The 18763-nt window shown below is 39.5% G+C and overlaps 1 protein-coding gene across 8 annotated transcripts in view; it reads right to left on the minus strand.

The window, feature by feature from the left end:
* Window positions 1–18763, minus strand: part of F8 (coagulation factor VIII) — a 146750-nt gene that overhangs the window by 45590 nt on the left and 82397 nt on the right. For all 8 annotated transcript variants that reach the window (XM_073889659.1, XM_025862821.2, XM_073889660.1 and 5 more), the window contains 2 exons: window positions 14722–17806; window positions 890–1043 (listed from right to left, as the gene is read on the minus strand). In XM_073889659.1, coding sequence (XP_073745760.1) covers window positions 890–1043; window positions 14722–17806 — 3239 coding nt within the window. The remainder of the gene's footprint in view (window positions 1–889; window positions 1044–14721; window positions 17807–18763) is intronic.

Here is an 18763-nt window from a genome sequence, read left to right on the forward strand (position 1 = left end):
TGAAGAAAGTATAAGTGATTTTAAGAAAAAAAATCTTTCTATAGGGAAGGATTTTTATAAACATAAAAGGTGCGTGTCATAAAGGAAAGATTTATGGGTTACTACCAATAATTGAAACCTGTTTTATTTCAAAAAACCGCTATAAATAAAATTAAAAGATGACAAACTTGGAAAAATATATAGCATATAAAGTAATATAAATTGATAAGAAAAGTACTCCCTCAAAAGGTCAAATGTGCAAAGGACATTAACAGATAATTCATTAGAGGAAGTCTTAAAATGTTCATGTACATTGAACTTCTGGAATTTTATCCTATAGGAAAAGGGTTGTGATTGCAGCATTATCGAACTAGTGAAAACATAACAAACTTTTTAAAAGGTTGTTCAAAGTAAATGGCTAAGTATACCATAAATTCACATAAATAGACTATTATGCCATCATTAAAAAAAGATATTTAGAAAGTCTTTCTAATGACATAAGAAATATTTACAATATGATATTTAGTCAAGAAAGAAGAGTTAGAAGGGTGCCTGGGTGGCACAGTCAGTTAAGCCTCTGACGATTGGTTTCGGCTCAGGTTGTGATCTCAGGGTCGTGGGATTCAGCCTTGCATTGGGATTCTCTCTCCCTCTCTAATATAAATAAATAAATCTTTAAAAAAAAAGAAGAGGTAAAATTACACACTGTATAATTTTGAACACATAAAGAGAAGAATACATAGGACAAAGAGAACATACACCAAAATGGTAGTTATGGGATTATTTTTCAACTTCTTTATTTTCTATACTTTAAAATTCTTCAAAAGTAAGAATACATTATTCTTATAATCAGAAACAAAAATATATATGTAGGATTAATTTTCTTATAACTTCACTGTCCTCAACTCACCATGATATTGTCTTCAACTTCTGCTCTTATATATGGCCCCAAGAGTCCCAAGTGTTTGTTTAGTTCTCCACGGTATAAGGGCTGAGTAAAGGATCCATCAGTAAATTCCTGGAAAACCACCTTCTTGAACTGAGGGACATCCACACCTTGAGCCCTGGGAAAAAAAAAGCAGAGGAAAAGCAATATCTTCATGGACCAGAAACACCTCACATTCTTGCCCTCCCTGTATGTGAGACACTTGTCATAGAACTGATGATGAATTAGAGCAGAGAAGGGAGAAAGAAGAATTAAAGGTACTTCCAGGTTTCTGATTTGGGCAAGTGGATGGATGGTGATGCAACTCACTGAGATAGGCAACCCTGGGGAAGTAGGTGGGGGTATACAGTTTTTAAACACATGGGACAGCTATGTAAATTAAATTGGCAAATACAGAGGTTGAGAGCTCACAAGAGATCTAGATGAAGATCATCCATATTGAGACACTATCCAAATCATGTGAGTGGCTTATTAAAGCTGATAATCAATTTTGTTATGTCCTCATCTTATTGGACAACTAAGCAACATTTTGCATAGTTAACCACCCCATCTTCCTGACATACTCTCTCTCCAGGCTTCGCTAGGATGTAAGTTCCATGAAAGCAGGGGTTTTGTCTGTTTTGTCCACTGCTGTATTCCCAGCAGCTGGAACAAGTGTCTGGCACATAGTAGGTGGTCAAAAAATATTTGTTGAATGTTAAATGTACGTAGGAGTCATAAACATATTCTCAATATAAGACAGCCCCAGGGTTCAATCCTTGGACTACTTTTCTTTACTTAAAAAAACATCTGGGGGCACCTGGCTGGCTCAGTCAGTAGAACCTGTGATTCTTGATCTCAGGGTTATAAGTTCAAGCCCCACGTTAGGTGTAGAGATGACATAAATAAACTTAAAAAAATTTAGAAAATCTGTTAAGGGGTGCCTGGGTGCTCAGTCGATTAAGCATCTGCCTTCGGCTCAGGTCATGATCCCAGGGTCCTGGGATTGAGCCCCGCTTTGGGCTCCTTGCTCATGGGGAGTGTGTTTCTCCTTCTCCCTGACACTCCCCTTGCTTGTGGTCTCTCTCACCATCTGTCAAATAAATAAATAAAATCTAAAAGATTTTTATTTGACAGAGAGAGACACAGTGAGAGAGGAAACACAAGCAGGGGAAGTGGGAGAGGGAGAAGCAGGCTTCCCGTGGAGCAGGGAGCCCGATGTGGGGCTTGATCCCAGGACCCTGGGATCATGACCCGAGCCGAAGGCAGACGCTTAACGACTGAGCCACCCAGGTGCCCCATAAATAAAATCTTTTTAAAAATCTTTTAAAATTGTGAACTAAAATTATAAAGTACACAAAATATAAGTGTTTTTGGTATAAAAATGTAACCACCATCCAGATCAAGAACATTACCAGCAACACAGAAGGCTCACTGTCTGTACCTTTCCAATGACATACATCCTCCCCACTAAAGGTAACCCCCATTATGATGTTTATAATTATTTCTTTGCTTTTCTTCATAATTTTACCACTATGTACACTTCCCTGAAGAATACAGTTTAGTTTTGCCTGTTTTTTAAGTATGTAAATAGAACCATATTGTATACATTCTTTTGTTTCTGGCTTCTTTCACTCAACATTATGGTTGTGAAATTCATCTACATAGTTGTGTGCAGCTACAGTTTGTATTCCACTGTGTGAATATACCAAAATTATGAACATTCGAGTCATTTCTAATTTTTGGTGCTTAAACATAGTCCTGTTCCTGCTATGAATCTTCTTTTTTCTCCCCAGCTATGAACCGTCTTATACACATCTTTTGGTGAATGTATATGTGCATTTCTGTGGGGCACATATCTAGGAGTGGAGTTGCTGAGTATACATACGTTCAGCTTTGGTAGCTACTACCATGCTGTTTTCCAAAGTGGCTGTACCATTTTCCATTTACTCCAAATCTTTACAGGCACTCGATACTGTGTTTTTTACACTTTTGGCCATTCTAGTGGTTTGCACAGCAGTGTCTCTGTGGTTTTATGTCACATTTCCCTGATTAATAATGAGGTTGAGCATCTTTTCTTGTGAATACTAGTTATTTGAATTTCCTGTTTTTGGAATGCCTATCCAAGTTGATGTTGTTGTTGTTTTTGCCAATTTTTCTATTGGGTAATCTTTTTTTTCTTATTGAATCAAAGGAGTACTCTATACAGTCTTTTTTTTTTTAAAAAGGTTTTTATTTATTTGACAGAGATAAAGTAAGAGAGGGAACACAAGTAGAGGGAGAAGCAGGCTCCCCATTGAGCAGGGAGCCCAATGATGTGGGGCTCGATCCCAGGACCCTGGGATCATGACCTGAGCCGACAGCAGACGCTTAACCAACTGAGCCAGCCAGGCGCCCCCTCTATACAGTCTTGATATGAGTCCTTGTTGGCCTTTTGTGCTGCAAATATCTCACATTCTGTGGATAATCTTTTCATTCTTTTTTTTATATTTTGATGAGCATAGTTCATAATTTTAATGTAGTGAAATTTATCAAAAAATCCTTCATGGTTAGTGCTTTTTCTATGTCAATTCTCTCCCTACCCCGAGGCTATTAAGATAGTCTCTTATTTTTCTTTCTGAGATTTATAGTTTTATGCTTACATTTAGATTTATAGCCCAATGTGAGTGGGTTTTTTGTATGGTCTAAGTTAGGGATCCAATTTAATGTTCTTCCATATGGATATTAAAATGTCCTAGCACTTTTTAGCACCAGTCTATTGTGTCAAAGTCTCTCAGCTTTTGTTTTTCTAAAAACATCTTTATTTCAACTTCATTTTCAAATGTTTTCTCTGGGTTTAGAATTCTAGGTTAGCATTTTTCTTTCAGTATTTTTCATTTTAAAGATATCATTCTGTTATCTTCTAGTATTGTGCTGTCAAATGGGTAGCCACCAGCTATGTGTGACTATTTAAACTAATTAAATTTAATACAATTAAAATTCAATTCTTCAATCACACTAGCTACATTTCAAGTACTCCATGGCCACATATGACTAGTAGTTACCATATTAGTGAAGATCTACAACATATCCATCATCACAGAAAGTTCTATTGGACAGTGTTGTTTTAGTAGTTTGATTGAAAAGTTGGCTATCAATCTTGTTCCTATGGAGGCAATGTATATTTTTCCCTCTGGTTTTTAATATTTTCTCTTTATCCTTAGTTTTCTTGTTTGATTATTTGCCTACATGCAATTTTCTTTGTATTTAATATGCTTTGGGTATACTTAGCTCATTGAATCTGTGACTTGACATGGTTCATCAGTTTTGGAAAATTGGAGTGTTTCTCTCACCTGTCTCTTATACTCTACTCTGTTCTTTTCATTTTTTTCCTTCCTATGCTTCAGTTTGGATATATTTGCTTGACCCTAATCCTGTCTTTTGCAGTGTTTAGCCTGAAATTATATTCATCCAATGAGTTTTTAATTTTAGGTGTTGTATTTTCCAATATTTTAGAATGAATTTGAGTTTTAAAAAATAGATTCCAATTTCCAACTGTAATTCTCCATCTTCTTATCAGTATGATGAGGGATAGAAGCAGAAAAATGTTCACCTTTGGCCCAGAAGGCTGACCTATAGCCTGCATAGTTCCAATAAAGATCAAATATGTGCTGCTTGCTACATTCTTAAACGGTCTCATGACTGCCTGTACATCTCTCCAATAGTTAATATTGAGCTGAATGATAAGCACAAGAGAAATCTTGTGACAGTTTTACAAGTAGAAATTTGAAGAAGACATTTATGATCTAATACTCCCTGCACATCCCCACCCCCTTAAGCCTAAGCATATAACCACCAGCTTCATGTTATAGAAAATGCATGTTTTTACACTGAAAACATCTCAAGAATTATTTCTTGACCATTCGCTCGTGGTCCCACATCAAGTATTGTCTATTTTTCCTCTATTTTCTTTAAAATATTAATTATCCCTGTTTCCAGGCATGGCCCTCTTAGACTTTGATTGAGAGCTTAGAAAGTCTTTGGTCCCTCAACACTTAAGGCATTTCAGCAAAGCCCACCAAGAAGGAAAACAACTAATGATCATCACTGCAACTAGGTGGTCCTCTCCCACTTAAATTTTAGTGCATCTAATTCTTATTGCTCCACAGCTCTCCAAAGATTTTTAAAATACAGATTTTTAAAGTTTATCTAGTTTTTATAGTTGTTGCAGCAGGACTGTTAGCCTGCCATGACCTATTCTCTACCCAGAAGCAGAAGACCCACTACCTTTCTTTTGGTTAATATTTGCAAGGCATGCCATTTTCCATCCTTTTACTTTCAGCCTTTTATACTCATGTTTTAGATGTGTACCTTGGAAACAGCATCTAGTTGTATTTTGTTTTGTTTCAAAACCTCAAGTTGGAGTCATTTGTCCCCCACCCCCAACAGCAAATCAAGGCTCACAGTCTCAACCAATCCCAGGAATGTGACCTTATAAAAGTCAGTCTGAGATTTCCAGATCAGCACTAGTGAGGTCATCTGCATGATAAAAATCCTACTGTTCCCTTCTCCCCAAATAGAAGAGGTCCTGGGCTGAAATGACCCTTTTCTTGTCCTAATAACCTTCTTGCCCCACCCTCCTGCCTAGAAAAACCCTTTTTGTACCACTTCCATTTTGTACCACTCGGAGCATCTCTCTACTTGCTAGATAGGATGTTGCCTGATTCATAATCACTTAATAAACTGATTTATTTGGTTTAATTTTGTTTTTTAACAGATTTGGTGGCAGCAATGGGATCCAAAGTGAACCTCTGATGGCATTCAGAAGCAACAAGAAGCACAGGTGTGGCACCCCATGAACCCTTTTAAGTTCACTGTCTTTCTTGCTGTTTCCAAGGGTCATTGGTCAGTTCCTCAGTTGATTTCCGCTTTTTGTTTTCCAAGCTCCCGATCTAACTGGCTTTCCAATCCAGGGTTAATGGGTCAGTCTAGACTGACAGGAGGCTCTAAGGAAGAGCCAGTCTTCAGCCCTTGGTCCAGTCCACAATTTCAAGTTGGAATCCCTTCTCCATTTCCAGTTTGCAGTCTTTTGCTGGTTTAGTCCTTTCCTCAGTTCTAATCTGCTGTCTCTATTAATGGAGTCTCCTGGTTTAGTCCATGCTGGGAATTGCCAGAGGTGCACAAAGGCCTTCTAATGGCCAGTCTGCAGTAACATTTAAACTACAGTCTTCGGTTTTGTCCCTGGATTCCATGTTGGGAATTCCTGATGGTTTAGTCTGCAATTCCCCATTTGTTTGGAATTATTCCCCAGATTCCACATTGGGAACTGCTGGTGGCAGCTGCAATTCTCTATTTGTTTGGAATCAGTCTGCAGTCTCCATTCTTTTAGGTTTAATCCTGTCCCCAGTCCCTAGTTTGCTGGGTACTGCTGGTGTCCACGTTCTGTTTCCACAGTTACTGTTGCATATGAGGTAAAGGCTGTCACAAAGAAAGTATCTCAGAAGCCAAAGAGCTTAGGTATTAGTTTGGCTCTGAGAAACTCAAAGGCCTAGCTAAACAAATGGGATCCTTTGTATCCAGAGAGTTGAGCAAGCCAGCTTGTTTTAAGTATAAGAACTATAGTACCAGAAATTGCAGATACTTAGCAAGGTGGCAAAGCCAAGCCTAGAAACCAGTTCTTTGGGGGAATTGGAGACAACTGTTTTTGCTTTGCAAATCTCTGCAGGGTCAAAGGTATGGTTCTAGAAGTTCAAAGATTACTTGCCCTTTTTGCCAATCCTCCAAACCTCTGCTGATTCCTCTCAAATGCTTGAAAAGATCAGGACACTGGAAACAGAATTATCCTGCACTTAATCTGTGCCTTTGGGTTGTAAATTTTATTTTTTTAAAAGATTTTATCTATTTATTTGTCAGAGAGAGAGAGAGAGAGCACAAGCAGGGGGAGCAGCATAGGGAGATGGAGATGCAGGCTCCCCGCTGAGCAAGGAGCCAGATGTGGGGCTCAATCCCAGGACCCTGCGATCATGACCTGAGCCAAGGCAGACACTTCACCAACTGAGCCACCCAGGCACCTCTGTGATGTAAATTTTCTATTTCCATCTTCTTTAGGACCTGAGAGCCACCTTTTGACATGAAAACTTTAGGGAGAAGTATCTCATCAGAAGGAAGAAAAAGGGACAGAGGGAGGTATTTGGAAATTAAGTCTAAATGTCTTCTCCATTAATATTAGTAAAAAGAAAAGTTGTAAGATCTTTGTGTTTCTGTGTGTCCATATATCTATATAAACGTAAATGTGACAAGTTTTTCTACATCTGGATAGTATTGCTAAAATTAATTTGTAAAAATGCTTTATTTAGTTGGTTTGAAGGCAAGCACTTATAAGGATTGGGCAATCTAAAATTTTTGAAAAGACAGAAACTAACCTAAATGTTTTTCAAGTTCACAAGCTCTGGGATAATCTTCAGTCAAGTTGTTTCCATTAAAAAGTACTGATTTTTAAAATAAATAGCTTAAAATTGTGACACACAAAATAACAAATGGCCCATAAAACGCTCTCTTCTTCCAAAGGATTTATGATGCATTGTTATCATTAACCAGTCCTTTACTACTAAACTTACATGGCCAATCGAGATAGTTCTTCCACCACTGATTAAGACTGAGGTGGCAGATATTAGGGATTACATTCGTTTAACTTTTTGATCAGACTTTGTGACCTTGTTAGCCACAGAAGTCTTTGAGACACCCACAGCAATGGTCTGTCTCATGTTATGAAGAGCAAAATGGCCCAGAGGAGGATATCCAAAGAAGCACCCAATAAATATGGACTTGACAGGAACTGTATCAACAAATTTCAAGAATTTGGGGCTATCTCCCAGCTTCTTCCCAGAACAGTAATCAATCTTCCTCAGCTCAGCAAACTTGCAAGCAATGTGAGGTGTATGACAATCCAGAACACGTGCATAGCCAGCACTGATTTGGCCCAGGTGGATCAGGGTAATCACCTGAGCTGAGAAGCCAGCTACTTCCATTGGTGGGTCATTTTTGCTGTCACCAGCCATATTACTACAACAAACACCTTTGATAGATACATTTTTTTTTTAAGATTTTATTTTTAAGTAATCTCTCTACTCAACGTGGGGCTTGAACCCACAACCCCAAGATCAAGAGTCGCCTGCTCCACTGACTGAGCCAGCCGGGCAACCCTGACAGATAACGTTCTTGATATCAAAGCCCACACTGTTTCAGGAAAAGCTTAACTCAAAGCTTCATGGTGCATTTTGACAGACTTGACTTCAGTTGTAACACTGACTGGAGCAAAGGTGACTACCATGCCAGGTTTGAGAACACACCTCCACTCAGCTCACAAGGAGAGTACTAATACCACCAATTTTGTAGACATACTAAAGGGGCAGACAAAGGGGCCTGTCAGTGAGATGATCTGCTGACAGGAGGCAATCCAGAGTTTCAAGCAGCATGGTTCCACTGGCATAGCTATCTTTTTTAAAATTTAATTTAATTAATTTTTATTATTAACATACAATGTATTATTTGTTTCAAGGGTACAGGTCTGTGATTCATCAGTCTTACATAGCTATTTTTTTAAAGATTTTATTTTTATTTATTTGACAGAGAGAGACAGTGAGAGAGGGAACACAAGCAGAGGGAGTAGGAGAGGGAGAAGCAGGCTTCCCGTGGAGCAGGGAGCCCGATGTGGGGCTCGATCCCAGGACCCTGGGATCATGACCTGAGCCGAAGGCAGACGCTTAACGACTGAGCCACCCAGGCGCCCTATCTTTGTAGGTGATGTTTCATTTCTTGAATCAAGGCATGTTGGCACTTGGCTCCAGCATTTTGTCATCACTCTAGCCAGAAATTGGCACAAATGCTACTGTGTTGGGGTTGTAGCCAAATTTCTTAATATAGGTGCTGACTTCCTTAACATTTTCCTTATATCTCTTCTGGCTGTAGGGTGGCTCAGTGGAATCCGTTTTGTAAACAACAACTGGTTGTTTCACACCCAGTATGTAAGCCAGAAGGCCATGCTTATGGGTCTGCCCATTCTTGGAGATATCTGCTTCAAGTTCATCAACATGAGCAGCAACAATTAGGAAGCACTGTCAGCCTGAGATGTGCCTGTACCCGTGTTATTGATGAAGTCTCTGTGTTTTGGGACATCAGGATAGTCACATAATACTTGCTAGTCTCCAGCTTCCAAGGGGAGATACCAAAAATGGCCACACTCACTTTTGGCCTTCTGTTTGTCTGAGACCCAGGCATACTTGAAGGAGCTCTTTTCCATCTCAGCAGGCTTCTTCTCAAATTTTCAATGGTTCTTCTGGTCGATCCCACCACATTTGTAGGTCAGATGGCCAGGAGTGGTGGATTTGACCAAATTCACGTGTCCAAGGATGACAGTGTTGATATGAGTTTTTCCTTTCCAATTTAGGGGTGATTTTCCTTTCTAAAATAGGGGTGGTTTTCATGACACCTGTGTTTAGGTGGCAAACCCATTGCGAAAAAAGCAATTATATCTTAGAGCTCATAAAACATTTTACCACAGTTTATACAAACAATATTTATATTTACCCATATATTTACCCTTTCTTTACTTTTTTAGTCCTTCTTGCCTTTCACCTCTTTCATTCAGTATCACTTTCCTATTGTCTCAAGTACATCATTAGAATATTTTTAGTGGGTTTTTGCTAGGGTGAGATTTCTCTATTTGTTGGAAAATGTTCTATTTTGCCTTGATTTTTGAATCATATTTTTGATGGGTAGTTATTGTATTTCAGTGCCTTCTAGATATCATTCCCCTGTTTTCTATGTTTAATTAGCACTATTGAAAAGTCACCTTTCTGTATCTTGTTTGAATGTATGCTGTATTTTTTCTTTGGCTGCTTTTAAGACTTTTGGGTTTTCTGAAGTTTCACTCTGATGAAAAATGCCTAGGTGTTGATTTTTTTAATTCATCCTGTTTGGGATTTGTTGAGCTTCCTGAATCTGTGCATTGATGACTTTTTTTAATTTTGGAAAATATTCAGTTCTTACCTCTTCAAATATAGCTTCTCCTTTAATCACTCTTTCCTTTCCTTCTGAGATTTCAATTAAAAATAAGTAAATAAAAAAAATAAGTAAATCCTTCACACTCTATCCTTTAAGTCTCCTCTGGTTATCTGTTGCTGTATCACAAACTACTTCAAAACTTTAGTGGCTTAAAACAGCAACCTTTGTATTATACTTGTCAATTCTGTTAAGTCCGAATTCTAGCAGTCCTTGGCTAGGTGATAGTTTTGCTCCTCTTGGTGTCAAATGTAGTGACTCAGTGGTATTCAGCTGGCATCTGGGCTTATCTGGAGGGTCCAAAATGGCTTCACTCACGTGCCTGATGCCTTGGTAGAGAATGGAAAGCTAGATTCTCTGGGACTCTTGACCAGAAGGCCTACATGTGACATCACCAGCATGACAGCACCAGGGTAATCAGATTTCTTACATAGCGCCTGGGCTTCTTCCAGAGAGGGCTTCTCAGGAGAACTAGATATAAGCTACACAGTATTTTCTGAACCAGCATCACTTCCACCACATCTATATGTCACATATTTCTGTTATATTGGTCACAAATGAGTCCTAATGCCAGGCCAGATCAAGAGGAGGGGGACTACATCTTACCTCTTGAATGGGAGAATGGCAAGGTCATATTGTACAAGAGCATATAGGACAGAACATATTGGCACATCCATTTTTGGAAAATACAGTTGGCCATAGTCTTTTATTATCTCTTTTGTATTTTCCATTAAAAAAATCTCTGCATGCTGCATTCCATACCATTTCATTTTACTTACCTACTAGTTCACCAATTCTTTCTACATGAAGCATAAGTGTTTTAATAACTGTATATGATTCCTAGATCTTAAGTCTCTGAGTTTGTTTTGGCTCTCTATTGTTTCTGTGGCTTCTTATTTATTTTTTTCATTTTGTTTTGTACCCTTTATCTTTGTGTTCTGGACAATGTATCTGAAATATTCGTGAAAATAAGTTGAGGCCTAGGATGTTGAGAGGTTTTATGTTTTCTTCTGCCAGATGTCCCCAGGCACTGCCAACCCAAGACTTGCATAAATTATGATTAAGAATAGAAATTTGCGCGTCAATGAAGTGAGTTAACTGGTTTACTGTTACCTTGAGGATATAGACCTTTGGGGACCCAGCTTAAAGTGGGCATTGTTTACATCTACTTTTACTCTCTTGATAATACCAACAGGTCTTATCTGAATGCTGTCAATATGCTTATAAATCCCAAATTTATTCATCTTTAGCATGGACCTCTTCCTTGGACTCCAGACTCATATATCCAACTGCCTACTCAACATCTCAATTGGAGGTCTAGTGGGCATCTCAAACTAAGTATGTTCAAAACAGACCCTTGAGTGTTTCCTCAAATAAATCTGTTCTACCTCAAGCCTTCCACATCTCATTAAATGTCACCATCATCCACCTAGTTGCTTAGGAAAAAAACTAAAAATCTTCTTTGAGTCCTTTCTCCCTATTCCCCCCGTACTGAATCTAACAGCAAATCCTGTCTGCTTATCCCCAAATTATGCTCAGCATCTTTCTGTTTCCTTTGATTTTTACCACCACTGTTTTGGTCTAAATAATCTGTCTTCTCTTACCTGGATGATTATAATTGCCTCTTAACTGGTCTCCCTGCCTCTCTATTCTTGCCCATGGAACTTGTGTTACCGTTTACTTGGTACTCCCTGGAGTTCAGACATACATAAAAAGACCTGCTCTTGCCTCCCTACATCCATCATTTACTAATTCATTCAACAGATATTTGAGTATCTATCACATGCCAGGCACTGTTTAAGGTTCTGGGGATATACCATTGAACAACATCTTCAAAATTTGTGTTCTCAATGAACTTACTTTCTAGTTGGGGAACACAGACAATAGACAAGTAAGTGTATACTATTTCAGGTGCTAGTAAGTTCACTGAAAAAGTGTGGCAGGAGCTATACGTATATACAGTGTACAGGGAAAGCCTGATAAAATGAAACTTAAGTAGCAACCTGGAGGAAGTGAAAGAATAAATAGCAGGATATCAGAGGACGAGACACAAAGTGCAAAGGCCTATAGAAAGGTATACATTTGTTGCATTTGAGGAAGAACAATGAGGCCAGTGTGGCTGGAACAGAGTGAGCAGGAAACAATGGTAGAAGAGATCAGAGAGGTTTCAGAGGGTCAAATCTCAGAAACCTGAAGGCCATGATGAGGGCTTTGGAATTTACTAAGGGTGAGAAGGAAATACACTGGGAGGTTTGGAGCAGATAACAATAATCAGAATTACAATTTGAAAATTGTAATACAAATTGTAATACAAATTGTATTGTAATACAAATTGAAAATTGCTGCTGTGTTTGGAAAAGGGCCACACTGGAAGCTGCAAGTCTAGTTAAGAGGCTATTAAAATAATTTGGGTGAGAGTTGAGGATGATTTAGACCAGAATGGTAGCCACTGAGATGGAGAGAAGTAGCTGGATTCTTTTCCACTTATTCTTTCTTTAAACCAGTCCAAAAAGTCTTTTATCTCTATTATTCCATAAAAACTACATTTTCAAGGTCACTGTTGGTCTTTACGTTACTAATTCTCAGTACTCATCTTAGTTGAACTCTCAGGAGTATTTGATAGTTGATTAGTCCATCCTTGATGTGTGTTCTCACCTGGTCTCTCTGACACCAATTTTCCTTCATTTTTCTACTAACCTCATGCCAATCTTTCTCTTTCAACTTCGCTGGTTCTGGGCGCCTGGGTGGCTCAGTTGGTTAAGCGACTGCCTTCGGCTCAGGTCATGATCCTGGAGTCCCGGGATCGAGTCCCGCATCGGGCTCCCTGCTCAGCAGGGAGTCTGCTTCTCCCTCTGACCCTCCCCCCTCTCATGTGCTCTCTCTCTCTATCTCATTCTCTCTCTCAAATAAATAAATAAATAAATCTTTAAAAAAAACCACAAAAAACAAAATCAACTTCGCTGGTTCTTCATTTCCCTGACCTTTAAATGTTTAGACTGCTCTGGGTATTAGTTCTTTGAACGCTCCTCTTTTCTGTTTACATTCATTCTCATGATGGTCTATTCTTATGCAGATAAAATCCAGTTGTATATCTCCATCTCAGATATCTTCTTTGAACTTGAGATTTACATATAAACTCCCTACCTTACCATGTACAAAATTAGTCTCTTAATTTCTGCCCCTTCCCAAAACCTGCTGTTTGTCCAGCGTTTTCCTTGGCAGTCAATGATCATTCCTTCTTTTTAGTTACTCTAAACGCTGAAGTTATTCCTAACTCATCTTTTTCTCTCACAACCACATCTAATCCATCAAAGAATCCAATTGGCTTTAATTTCAAAAAACAACCAGAATTTGATTATGAACTGAGTATTGGATAAGATGAAAATGCACTGTAATGGAAAGTTGGAGACGGTTGACTAGGAAACTGGAGAGGTTGGCCTTAGGTGTATAGTCTATTTATTGTCATAAGCATGAAGACAGTGTATGGTTACAGATGTCAATAAATGTGTTGGAAGTCTGGAGGTTCACTGCACAAGCATTAGCTATGAATCAGAAGGGCTGTTGGAGAATGGGTAAAAGGGGTTGGAGATTTAAGGAAAAAGTAGAAAATGTAAGATAGGGGTCCAGGACAGTGGGAAAGTCAGTAGACTAGGGAAATATTCTATAGTTGCTATGCAGCAATAAGGGACCATTTGAGGTAGAGAGCAAGGTCAGACAGCGACAATGAGTAATGAAGATGGCACCTAACCTTCCTCTAGGACCTCTATTATGTGACCACTACTCATCTTTACTACCTTGTCTCCCATAAACCCCTCCCCCCAGTTTTTGCTGTACTCCAGTCATACTGGTCCTTTTTTGTTCCTCAGATTTGTTCCATTCACAGGGCCTTTGTATTTTCTATTCCCTCTGCCTGGAAACATCTCTCAGAGCTCCATCAGCTGTCCTCTTATCATCATTTAGGTCTCAATTCCATAAACAGGATTTCTCTGACCCCCACAGCTAAAGTAACACCTCCAGTCACTCTCTATCATATTATTTGATTCTGTCTTTTGAATAGCACCATAAAGATTTCCCTATTTATTTTTTTACTAATTATCTCTTGCTCTCCCCAAATGAGTGTAAGCTTCTTCTTTACTGTACCCCAGTGTCTACAAATGTGTCTGGCATAAAGTAGGTGCTCAATAAAAATTATTTGTTGACTGACTCTCCTTAAGTTTATTTTATTTTTTTAAAAGATTTTATTTATTTATTTGTCAGACAGAGAGACAACACAAGCAGGGGGAGCAGCAGGCAGAGGGAGAGGGAGAAGCAGACTCCCCTGCTGAGGAAGGAGCCTAATGTGGGGTTCGATCCCAGGACCCTGGGATCATGACCTGAGCTGAAGGCAGATGCTTAACTGACTGAGCCACCCAAGCGTCTGTCTCCTTGTCTTCCAAATTTCTCTGCACTTTCTCTTCCTTGCCCAACCTCCCTCTGCTCCCCTAACAACCACATCCTCCCACTTTGCTCCCTGGATCCCCAGTACCATGGAAAACAACTTTCTCTGCATCCTCAACCTCTTTACCACACACTTCACTTCTTCCTCCTGCCTCTCTCAGAACCTTTTCACAAGACTAAGACTACTCTTGCAGCTCATTCTTCCTTTATAAGCAATCTTTGGAGTCTCATTCCTGCAGATAAGCTGTGCCTTTTCTATTATTTCAGCACCTGGTAAAGTCAAATGTTGCACTAGCAGGACAGAGGAATAATCAATGCACCCATACCTGTTTCTTACTCACCCATAATCCCAGAGACGCTCCACTGCAGCAATGAAATAGTGTCGTGTTCTCTTTTGAAAGCTGCGGAGGCCCTGATTTTCATCTTCACCATAGATGTCAAAATCGTCTCTCTTCATTTCAATTGAGAAGGTGTCATCATACTCAAATTTGTCTTCCTCTGGCTGAAGAGTACTAAGGGTTATTTCCCTTTCATGGCGTCTTGAGACTGGTGGGTTTTGAGAGCACAACCTTCCAGTTCCTCCTTGCTTTGCCCAGGTGGCTTCTCTTTGGGGCTTATCTTGTCCTTCATTTATTGCTGCTATTGAATGATTATTTTCACAAGGGCCCAGGGGCAAAATGGTGTCCTTTCTCTTAAAAGCTGTGTTTTTCTGTGACTTCTTTTGGGATTTCCACTCTTCTCTTGGTATCTGGGTAGCAGAGTGGTTATCCCAAGCAAGGGGACCCAGCAGCTTGGAGGGAATCTTCTCCCTCCAAGAGCTTTCTGTTGCCCATTTCAGAAAGGGCACTTTTCCACGTCTATTTGTTTTATTCAATTTAACAGGTCCCTGTGTTTTCTGAAGAAAGATCTTTTCCATGAGATCCAGGTGGCCAGGAGAATCATTGCTAGTTTTTGTAGGTAAAGAGTCCTGATGAACACGAACTTTAGGCAGTACTTGACCTTTACCAGATGTTTTAGACAAGCCTGGTTTCAAGAGAACAGTGTTTTCAAGTTTCTTGTACGGGGGTTGGTTTGTGGCACTTTTCCCCATGGAGCTGAACTTTCCTTGACCTCCAATCATTTCTAAGGTTAGGAAGGCTAAAGAAAGGTTATTTCTTTTGGCTTCTTGTAAGAAATGACTCCTTTCTTGGACCCTAGAACTCCTCTCCCTAAAGGTATAATTACAGGCTGATGCTGGAAGATGAGAGTTGTCGTCTTGGGATGGGATCTTGGTCAGATCTGTATGTCTAATTGATGGAAATGCTGATACTTTTGCACTAGGTAATGCAGAATCATTCATTTGAATAAGGCCATGAATCCTCATAGAACAATCTGATAGGAGGGACTGAGTAATGGCTCTTTTTTCTTTCTCATTGTACTCTATCTTTGTGAGGGTGCCCTGGGTCAAATAGTTCATGTTTTTGGACCACTGGGTTGAGGTGTCATTCAAAATTACCCACCTTTCAAATTTTATTTCTTCTAGTGAGAGTCTGGGTTCTTTCAAAGCCCGCTTATCACGTTGAGTGATAAGGTGCTGACTTGGATTAGGAGACATCCTTGTAGTGCTTGGAAATCTCTCTACCATTTGCTTTGTTTGATTTCCCAGGCCTTCCAAGTTTGCTTCTTCCCTTATTTTTGAGAAGTTGGCTGTGTGAATTCCTTCTCTATGTGCTGAATCATTTAATGACCTGGTGTCTTGAAGTATTGGAGTATATGGCTGCTCATCTAAACCTTCTACATTTTGCTTAGTGCTTAGTAAGAAAAGGTTCTTCAGGAAATTCTTAGTGCCAATCACTGTATATACCTGAGGCAAAACCATATTCTCTTGGGTTAATTTTTCCTTTCTTTCTATCTCTTCCTGAGATTTTTTTTCTTGATTGTATGTATCATTTTCTTGGACATTAGCCAAATTAGTAAAAAATATACTCTTGCTCTTTGGAAAAATCATCTCTTTGAGTCCTATGTCCTTTGTAAATTCATCCTCTCCTATTACCACCTTCTCCTCTGACAAAAAATTCTGATCTTTCACAGATTTTTCTGATCCTAAAGATGTTAATTGCTTTGGACTGGGCCTTTGCTCAGAGCTCAGGGAGTTCTTGCCATGGGTCCTTTTTATCCGATTTGCTGAATCTGGCAAGAACGGTATCTTGAAGAATGACAGATCTGGATTTTCTGTACCTAGTGGCACAGGGTCTTCTTTTCTTTGGTGGGCCATTTCCACATTTTTTGATGAAGTGGTTTTATTTGACACATGATTTAGCCCCAAAGCTGTAATATTTCTGTCCATAAATGTTTCATTATGAATCAAAGAAATCACTTCTTGTAACTCAGTATTACTTTCTAATATAGTATCTTGCCAGACTGATGTACTGTTCTCAATAAATAATGTTGGGACATCAACATGAGTCTTTCTATTAATTGTTGAGTTAACTGATGTCTTGTTTATCTTTACCAAAGAGATATTAACTTTGAATAAAGCATTATCTTTGATTAATGAAGCAGGTCCATGAACTCTTTCTTCTTTAAATAATCTATTACTCTCCATTGATAATACATTTTCTCCCAGTGAACTTTCTTGACTATTCATTAAAGCTGCTTCTAACAACTTGGAATCATTATCTCCTTCACTCAAGCCCAAAGGTACACCAGACTGAATAAGGTGAGATGAATTTTCACCAAATACAATGGTACCTAAATGACTATTAAAGTGAACTGACATATTTGGGGGTTCTAAGGAATCTGTCTTTTCAGGACCTGCTGCCAACTTGTCTGATGGAATTGTTGGTGAAGTCATTAGACTGTTTGATGAACTAGAAATCTTTAAATCAAGTTTATTCAACTCTACTGTTATAGTTGTCCCCAAATTCTCATTTAATCTTAATTGCACTTCTGGCTTAGGAGTAAATACTCTGTCCCCACTGTGGTGGAGCTCTGGTCTGAGACTTGCCACTTCAGATGGGCCCTTGTTTCCTTCTATTGCTCCAAGTAAATGACCATCAGCTTCATGTGTGGCTTCCTGGAGACCAGATAAGAATAATCCATGCGGAGTAGGATTCTGTCCCAGCAGCATCAACAAATCACTAGAGGAGACACTTTGTGCTTTAAGCAGCGGTGTTCTTTCTGCATACTGAGGGTCAATCTTCTCTATGTCATTTTCTGGAGTTGTGGTGGCTTTGAATTGTTTTTGCTTGGTGCTAGGGTGCCTTGAATTCTGGGAGAAGCTTCTGGGTGCAATGACATTGTTTTCATTCAGCAGGGAAACTGGAATATCTTCATATGTGTCCTCATAATAATCACCAATGTTCCTGTTACAACTAGAAACCTTCAGTAAGGCTGTCATACCTTTGTTCCGAAAGTCTGAATTGTGGCACCCTAGAACCCACAGACCTGGAGATGAGGAAGAATAAGACTCTGGTTACTTACAACCCAGGTCCCAAGCAAGTTCTGTATTAGTAGTTCTCTTCTATTCCCAGATAATGAAAAAATACTAGTCAGTATCATTTTATTACAGGTCATCAGGTTAAATCCCTGGCACATAAACAGTCCAACAATGGTAGTGAAAGTGGTTTTTACATTGCTGCTATTGTGGTATATCTGTCTGTAATCACAAGAAAGGCCTTTGATTAAAAATGGATAGATATTGGGGCGCCTGGGTGGCTCAGTCCATTAAGCGGCCGCCTTCGGCTCAGGTCATGATCCTGGGGTCTTGGGATTGAGCCCCACGTCCAGCTCCCTGCTCAGCGGAGAGCCTGTTTCTCCCTCTCCATCTGCCTGCCACTCTGCCTACTTGTGCTCTCTCTCTCTCTCTGTTAAGTAAATAAATAAAATCTTTAAAAAAAATGGATAGATATTGGGATAAAAATGGAGAAATGTAATTAACATACACATTAGTAGAGAGTCTTTTTTAAAAATAGATTTTATTTATTTGAGAGAGAGAGGGAGAGAGAGAGCGCAAGCATGAGCTGGGGGGGAGGGGCAGAGGGAGAGGGAGAAGCAGACTCCCCGCAAGCAGGGAGCCTGATGTGGAGCTCAATCCCAGGACCCTGAGACCATGACCTGAGCCGAAGGCAGACGTTTAACTGACTGAGCCACCCAGGCACCCCCAATGGTGGAGTCTTAATAGTCACACAGAAATCTTTTTAAAAAAAGATTTATTTTATTTTTTTTATTTTAGAGAGAGAGAGAAAGTGCACATGTGAGCTGGGGGAGGAGCACAGGGGGAGGGAGAAGGAAGGGGAAAGAATCTCAAGGAGACTTGGTGCTGAGTGCGGGGCCCGACATGGGGCTTGATCTTACCACCCTGAGACCATGACCTGAGCCGAAGGCAGCTGAAACCAAGAGTAG

The sequence above is a fragment of the Callorhinus ursinus genome, unplaced genomic scaffold (genome assembly GCF_003265705.2).
Source record: "Callorhinus ursinus isolate GAN/ISIS: 27379988/994484 unplaced genomic scaffold, GSC_fseal_2.0 scaffold112, whole genome shotgun sequence".
In the NCBI taxonomy this organism is placed as follows: domain Eukaryota; kingdom Metazoa; phylum Chordata; class Mammalia; order Carnivora; family Otariidae; genus Callorhinus; species Callorhinus ursinus.